Consider the following 7,887-nt stretch of genomic DNA (forward strand, 5'->3'; position numbering starts at 1 on the left):
CTGGGGATAGAGCCCCCCCTCAATGCCGGAGCTGGGCAGGGCTGCTGTCTCCTCAGGGTGGGGGACCCCACTGGGAGGGGTGTCATCCTTCCAGGGACATCGGATTATGGAGGAGCACGCTGATATAGTTGCTGCACTGTCATGCCAAAAGGGGGGCTGACCGATATGAGCGGGAGCGCTGGATGAGATCACTTCTGTCCCATGGAGTGTTCCAGTTGACCTGTGGGTGCTGTTTTAAAGAAGCTGCTTAGATTCCCATATACCCTTTCCAGGTCCGGGGAGGGGTCACTAACCCACCCAGGCCAGGGCTGTAGCCATGTTTAGTATAACAGTTCAAGCCAGTCTATGGCCAATCAAATTCAAATTTTTCTTTAACCTGAAGGACTTCACTCTCCCCCCGCCCCCCCCGCCAGACACCCACGTGTGGGGGATTTACCCCCCCACCTACAGGGCTGAACCAAATCTGTTACAAACTGAGCACCTACGGTCAGGGACTCCAGAATAGATGTGGGGAGGGCAAGGGGCCTGGCCCATCCACTTTCCATCATGGGCCTCACCCCTGCCCTTCGTCTTCCCTCCGAGGCTCCGTCTCCTGGCCAGGCCAGCAGCTAGAGCCTGGCCGGGGAGCCCCGGCAGCTTTGGGGAGCTGTGGCCCCTCCACCTGCCCTGGGCAAGGGGCCCAGGAGTCAAGGGCATGGGCTGGGCCTGCTGCTTTCACACACACCCCCCAGGAAGGTGGAGGGTCTGGGGCTCCCTGGCCCACTCCAGCTTCCAGCTTGGTCCAGGACAGAGCCTCAAGGGAAGAGGAGGGGCAGGGCTAGGGCCACACCAGGGCCCCTGGGTCCCCCCCTTTTGGGAAGGCTCTTCTGCCCCTGCCTGTGGTAAGGAATTCATGCAGGGAGTACACCCTGCTTGCCCACTCTAACAGGTCATTAGTGTGCTTTGATCTAGGCCCATTTCATGTAGACCAGGGGTCCCCAGGCCGCGGACCGGTACCGGCCCACGGCCTGTTAGGAACCAGGCCGCGAACCGACCCCTAGCACATCAAGTGGCGTGTCTCCGGCGGGGCCCCTGAGCCCCGCCCCGCTCAGAGCCGCGTGGTGAGGGAGCGGGGCTGCGAGCTCCGGGCTGAGCACAGCTGCCTCCGCTCGGCGAGGAGCTCCCAGCCCCGACCCCTCACCACGCGGCTCGGAGCGGGACGGAGCTCAGGCCCCGCCGGAGACACGCTGCAGCTGTCGGGCGAGGCGCTGAAGCTCCGGGTGAGGAGGGAGCTGGGGGTAAGAGGCTGGGGCCAGGGGGGTTGGCTAAGGGGCAGGGAGTCCTGGGGACAGGGAGGGGGCGGAGGTTGGGGGAGCGGTCAGGGGGCAGGGAATGGGGGGGTTGGATTGTGGGTGTACTAGGGGGGGTCTGTCAGGACTCAGTGGGGGGGATAGGGGTTGGGGCAGTCAGGGGACAGGGAGCAGGGGTGGGGTCCCAGGGTGGTGGGGGTCTCTGGGGGATGGTGAGGGGACAAGGAGCAGGATGGGTCGGGGATTCTGAGGGGGGGCGGGCAGTCGGGGGGGCAGGAAGTGGGTGGGGGTCAGATAGGGGGCAGGTCCGCGGAAATTTTTTTTTCTACGAAACCGGTCCCTGGTGCCAAAAAGGTTGGGGACCGCTGATGTAGACTGCCTATGGGCAATTCGTCTCTCTTAAATTATGGCTATGGGATTGCTGAGGGGGCGTCCACATACTGAAGTTCTGCCTAGGACAGCCGACTGTCTGGAGCAGCCGCTGCCCTGCCTCACCCTTTTCTGCCAGGCATTTCAGCTTCAAATTGTTCTTGTTGCTTCACAGGCCTCATTCAGCAAGATCTGCACTGGAATAGGTCCTCTGGCATCATGATGGTGGGGCCTGTTAATCACTTAGCAGAGCAATCATGAACCTTTTTGATTAAGTGAAACAAACCTGAGCTACTTGGCTAGACAAGGTTGCCACATACTGAGCCCCATAACCATGAGCCCTCTACTCTAAGCCCCCCCCATCCCCCGGCATGATCAATCCACAAAGTGTGTGTATGTGTGGCCGGGGGGTGTCATGACTGCCATCCCCATATGTGCTGTGCCCAGAGTGACCAAGAAGGAAACATTTTATGGGGGGGAGGGGCGGGATTTGTTTGGGGGGGGGGCATATTTAAGGCCTGATACCAGGATGACTGGAAGCTTAAAAATAACTGGTGCAACTTCCTGCAGGTTAGAAAATGTTAAGATGTTGCAAAACTGGAATTTTATGCAACAAATTCCTCTGGGATTCTGAGCTGGAATAACTATGCATCCCTACACTCAACATACTACTATATTCTCTATCAGGCACATAAAACTACAAAACAGTCCAAAAGCCAACAGCAGCATTGGAAACAATCCCATAACCTAGTAGTCTCTCTCCTCCGGTACATGGGGTTGGGGAGGGGTGGCGAGAGCCTTTGAATGTCTCCTGGGATGACCTGACACCATACAACAGGAGAGCGCGTGGAAGTATTTCAACAACTGAGCCATCTGTGGCATCTGAGCTGAAATCTCTTTTGCTCTATGGGATCTGGGCCCGTTTCTTCCTGTCCTATGTATAACAGCCAGAAACACTGAAGTCAAAGTCTTCATTCAAACACAAGTTATTGGGCTCAATACAAGGGGGAGGGTGACATTTAATGGACTGTGAGAGGAGGACAGACTAGATTGTCTAATGGTTCCTTCTGGCCTTAAAATCTATGACTTTATGAAGAGTGTCTGTGTCCCTATTTATTCCATGCTAGTTCTCGGGGAAGGGGGGAATTGCTGCAGAGAGAAAGCACTTTTCAGCACTTCCAGTCTACTGTGGAAAGAAGCTGCCCTCCTGTATGGAGGCGTGGAGATTCACATCCCTGCCATTCCCTTGGGCCCAAGCAGACTATTCTGATGTGATGAGTGAGACAACAAAGGAGAAAAATAAAATGTAAAGAGTTAAACTCCTGCAGTCCAAAGGCCTTGTGGAAGCTGTGTGAAAGTGTAATGGTGAGACAGCATAGCTCCGTGCTTAGAGCACAAAGTGAGGGGCAAAGGGTGCTGTGATACAGAGGTGGCCATGCAGTTATGGTGCTGGTGTAGTTGGGCTCCATGAGGCTGGGTGTTAGAATAATACTGAACCTGAAAGGGGGCTCTCAGACAGAAGCCTAGAGCTCACCCCTAACCCTGCATAGCTCAGCCTCCATCTAAACTAACCAGCTCAGAAATGTCCCCTGGAGTCAGACAGGCCCTTGCAGGACTGAGTGCATTTACTTTGCAGAGTGCATGCATCCCAACACCACACAACACACACTGTATAGGGGCAGGCAGCATGCAATGTCTTTTCTGTTGCTGTGTTTGTGAATAGCAGAGCTGGTCCCAGGCAGGCACAGCTGCTTCTCTGGCCACTAACTGGAGGCTTGTAATTATTTTGAATACAGCCACAGACTGTGAGTTTGATCAAGAATCCTGCACACCTCCAGACCAAGCAAAAATTCTCATACTAGGAATTTCTGTGATCCGGATCCAGTCACTCACAGGAGAGTCCAAGCGCCACAGAAGCAGCAGGGGCTTATCACAGAGCAAAGGTCATGCAATGCAACTAGCTACATGCCTGTGAGCAGAATAGAGCTCAGAATCTGCCCTGCCATGTGACCAGCTGGTAGAGAGCCTTGAACAATGGCTGTTGTGCTTATGGCTTTAACAGTGATCTCATGCTCCATCAGAGTCAGGGCCGGAGCTTGGAAGAGCTTGCCCTGACACTGTCAGGCAGTGTCTGGCTCCAGCACCCCCACTCTCTGCCCACCTGGCCTAGCTGAAGAGAAGCCTCATGTAGCCATTGTTTAGGATGTCAAGGAAATCACTTCTTGCCTCCAGACTGGGGCAGCCCCCTCACCCATCTTCTGGCACGAGTCTGGGGTGGTAAGGGGCTAATAGAGTGTACATAGAGCCCAAGCTAAGGGGGGAGAATGAGGCACACTGGTGGGAGCGGGGAGCTACACAGAGCCCCTGGCATGCAGGTGGGGGTAGGGAAGGAGGATTGTAGAGCGGCCCTGACATAGAAGGGGATGGCAGGGTGGCACACTGGGAGTTTGTGGGGGAGGATGGAGCGATGCCAGGAGCCTCTACTGTGTGCAGTGAGCTCTGCCTGCAGACGTGACAATGTGCTCAGCCCTCTGTTCTGTAAGGGGGTCCCCAAAATTGGGACTGGATCCTTCAATTGTATTTGAGACTGAAAATAGGAGCCAATGGAACACACACAGCACCAAGGTAATATGCTCTTAGTGCTGTTTGTATAACAGGCAGAGTGAGACGCTTCCTTGCTGCTTTATAGCTTATGCTTGACTCGTGTCTATATGGCCTTCCCCTTTAGTCCCAGACAGACACAGCTAACCGGACACACCCCAGTGCCAGGGCCCAGGGGCATGGTGGTCCACGGACCTTTCACAGTTAGTGAAGAGGTTGGGTGGAAGGAGAATTTGTAATTGGGAACGAAGGCTGGGCTTATGGGTAAGTTTCCCAGTCTAGAGCCTTGTAGTTGTAGGTTCGGGTCCTGCCTCTGATATAAATTCCCTGTGTAACTGGGAGACGTCACAAGCATCTCAGGTTTCAGTTCCCTACCTGTAAAATGGGGCTAATAATGCCCAGCCTTACAGGGGTTGTGAGGGTGTAGCCATCACTGTCTCTGAGGTGTTTAGATACCATGAGCCAGTGTCTCTGTGTCAATTAAGTAGGAAAGGGGGCCAGCTGGGAGCCCAGTTATGGTTCCCTAATGTTCTGGGTGGTCCCCTGGGGCTGCGCTAACCTGTGTAAGTGGAACTTGAACATAGGTCCCAAGTTGTTATCCACAACTGAGCATAGCCATAGCCAAAGCATAACACATACCTGGCACCCCCTCCCTCCATGGCTCTAGCATGCCCCTCCGTTTCCCAGCATACCTCCTATGGTGGGTAGCGTAGGCGCACCCCATGCTAGTTTTACACCCATTGAGGCCTCTCACATGCTGGGAATCTGCTGATGGAGCAATGCAGGTGGTTTCTGCTTACAGTGCAAAGACTCTGCTGAATAGCTAAGCAGGGGCAGGGATGGGGCGGGGAGACACAGATGTCTCTAGCCAGAGACAGTGAGGTGTCAGGGAAGGGCAAGACAGGCAGGCGCTGGGGGCTTGTTTGCATAGTCAAGTCCAGACGATTACGTAGCTTCCCCTCTGCACCCCACGTGCTTTAAGTGTGTGTTCGAGTAGGCGGGTGCGCACCAAGACTATAGAAAATGCATGCAGAATTGCTGAGTCTTAGCCCTCACGCACACATTGAATACCTGTCTATCAGGCAGAGGGAGCTCTATCCAAGGAAACTGCGGGGGCAGGGGGCACAGACACATGAGCAATAACCATAAATTTTATGTGGTGCAGTGTCTGGGGGAACGTGAGAGCCTTTGCTGTCATCCTGGGCGGGAATCCAGGCTGGGCTGATGGCCTGAGACAATGATCCAAGGGACGTGTGTTGGTGGCTCAGCCCAGGGACTGGGGTGACGGGAAGCACAGCCAATTCAGCAGTTACTAGTCATTGTTCCATTTTTCCTCCATTGGTTGGGACTAGACTGTAAGAGTTAAGCCCAGGACCCAACCCTTTGCTGACAGGCGGGCTGGAGAGCCAGTTGGTGACAAGAGGCAGCTGCTGATGAGGGAACATGTGAGGCTGGGGCAGTGAATGGGGCTTTATCACACCATGGGGCCTGCCTCTGTCCGTGCTGCCAGTGCCCAGCTGCAGTCACAGTCCTGCTGAGGAATGCACAGTGACACTTGAGCAGTCTCTGGGCTCAGCAGCCCTGCAGCCCTTGAATCTGGAGAGACAGAAGACCCACAGCAGCAGTATCACCCCTGAGACAGGCTTCACTGAACAGGGATGCCCAGATGCACCAGTGAGTGGAGCCTCAGCATGGGTTGGGGCGGGGGGAGGAGGTCCTCTGGCCTGTGCCATAGGGCGTGGGTTTCAGTGAGGAAGGTCTCTGACCCCAGCCCTGGGAGACTGGGGGTGGGGGGTTATTTGGGAGCAGGGGCTTTGTTCAATTACACTTTGTTCTTTTCTGGCCTTTTTCAGATGAAATAACTAGGACAAGGAGGGGGCTGGAGGACTCAGCACCAGCCACTCCCCATGACACTCTGGAGGTGCATCAGCTCACCGCACTGGACACTGCAGATCAAGCTCTGTTATCCTGCCCCTCAGCCATAGTCCTTCCTGGTGCATCCCCTGGCGTGCAGCCCAAAACTCTAGGGGATGCAGAGATGGGCACCCCTGCTGTACTGGAGCTCTGACAGTCAGTGGCCACAGGGCATCAGAGGGCAAGAACACGAGCTGCCTGCCTCCCAAAGAAATGGCACAGCCTTCACAGCTGCTGTGGCTTTGACCACCCCGGCCAGGGAGCTGGTGCCATCTGTGTGATCATCGCAGCACCCAGCCTAGAGCCCCTCAGGCACCCACTATGCCGGAGCTGGAGCAGCTCAGTGTGCCCAGGCCCCCTGCAGAAGCTGGCCGTATTCAGAGGAACATCCTTGAGGAGCATGTCGAGCTGTGGTGGTTCAAGGACTCTAAGAAATCCATCTTGTGCTATGGGGTGGCCGTGGTGCTAATTCTGGCCTGCGGGACAGGGGGCATCGTCCTCCTCTATAGCACCAGCAGCCGGTCTGGGGAGTGGCGGCTGGCTGTGGGCACCACGCTCTGCCTCCTGGCCTTGTTGGTGCTTCTGAAGCAGCTGCTGAGCTCTGCTATCCAGGACATGAACTGCATCCGGAGCCGGAACCAGATTGAACTGCTGAAGAGTGGTGGCTTTTCGGACTGTGTGGTGCTGCTGCTCAGTGCCCTGGTGCTGCTGGTGTGTGGTGTGGTCCTCACTGTCCTCTCCACCACGACCATGCAGCTCAGCGCCTCACGGCCTCTGGCCAGCATGTTCACCAGCGGAGTCATCCTCATGACTGCTGGCGCTGCCATTCTGCTCTGCCTGCTGCTTTATGTGCTCAGCATCTCCTGCTGCCCAGTTGCTCCCAGGAGCCTGGACACAGGTGACATTAGCATCTTCACCATCTCCAGCCGGCTCTCTGTGAACCGCCGGCTCGCCACCACCTCCAGCATGGCCAACCTGATATAAGGCCTGGGCAGGGCCAACTGCCCTTCAGTATGGCAAATGTGTACTGATCCTGGGGCAGGGTAAGGCTGTGCCCGCCACCCCTTCAGCATGGTCAAGCTAATCTTAATCTGGGGAAGAGCTGAAATTTGAGTGGTGCCATGACCCAACTGCAGTTATCACTGAAGCGGCATGGCATTTGCACTTTACTCAGGCCAGTAGGCCTGAACCCTGGCAAAGACAAGGCGGTTCCTGGATTGATTTGATTTAACTGGAACTTTACAAATAGGGCACTGGCATTTTATTTTTAACCTCAGCAAAGTCTCCTGTGGCATTTACTGTCCATCCCTCTAACACACCAGGGTCCGTGCTCTGAAGGACGAAGATGAAGGTGAGCATGTCCTGGTCCTGTTGGAAGCCCTTGCTGCTCTGAGGAGATCCTGAAGTGTTTGGCGCTAAAATAGTCTGTTTCTCATGTAAGAGTCTTGTGATCTACTGGCTGGCAGGGCTATGACTGTATGGTGGAGGAGTCTCCTATAGCTCTGGGGTAGAGCTGCTCCTTGGGGATCCAAGTCCTAGGATTGTTTTCTAACAAGCTGTGCCACTGTGAGCCTGTGCCCCTGAGATGCCAAGCCTGCTATGGTGTCCTGTGCCAAGCTTCTCTCCAGCAGCGCAGCATGGAGCCATGTCCCTACCGCCAGAAGGGCGAGCAGCCTGCTGTGAGCGTTGATATCTGACAAAGAGAGGGACGTGG

At 55.4% G+C, this 7,887-nt stretch overlaps 1 protein-coding gene across 1 annotated transcript; it reads left to right on the top strand.

Annotated features, from left to right (window-relative positions):
• Window positions 1-6,494: 6,494 nt before the first annotated feature.
• Window positions 6,495-7,157, top strand: TMEM125 (transmembrane protein 125). Its single transcript, XM_045026463.1, has one exon. The coding sequence runs from the start codon at window positions 6,495-6,497 to the stop codon at window positions 7,155-7,157; it is 663 nt and encodes a 220-aa protein (XP_044882398.1).
• Window positions 7,158-7,887: the final 730 nt, after the last annotated feature.

Source organism: Mauremys mutica, chromosome 8 (genome assembly GCF_020497125.1).
Source record: "Mauremys mutica isolate MM-2020 ecotype Southern chromosome 8, ASM2049712v1, whole genome shotgun sequence".
NCBI lineage: Eukaryota > Metazoa > Chordata > Testudines > Geoemydidae > Mauremys > Mauremys mutica.

Excerpts from the sequence above, each read along its gene's own strand:
- TMEM125 (XM_045026463.1), top strand. The coding sequence starts at position 6,495 with ATGCCGGAGCTGGAGCAGCTCAGTGTGCCCAGGCCCCCTGCAGAAGCT.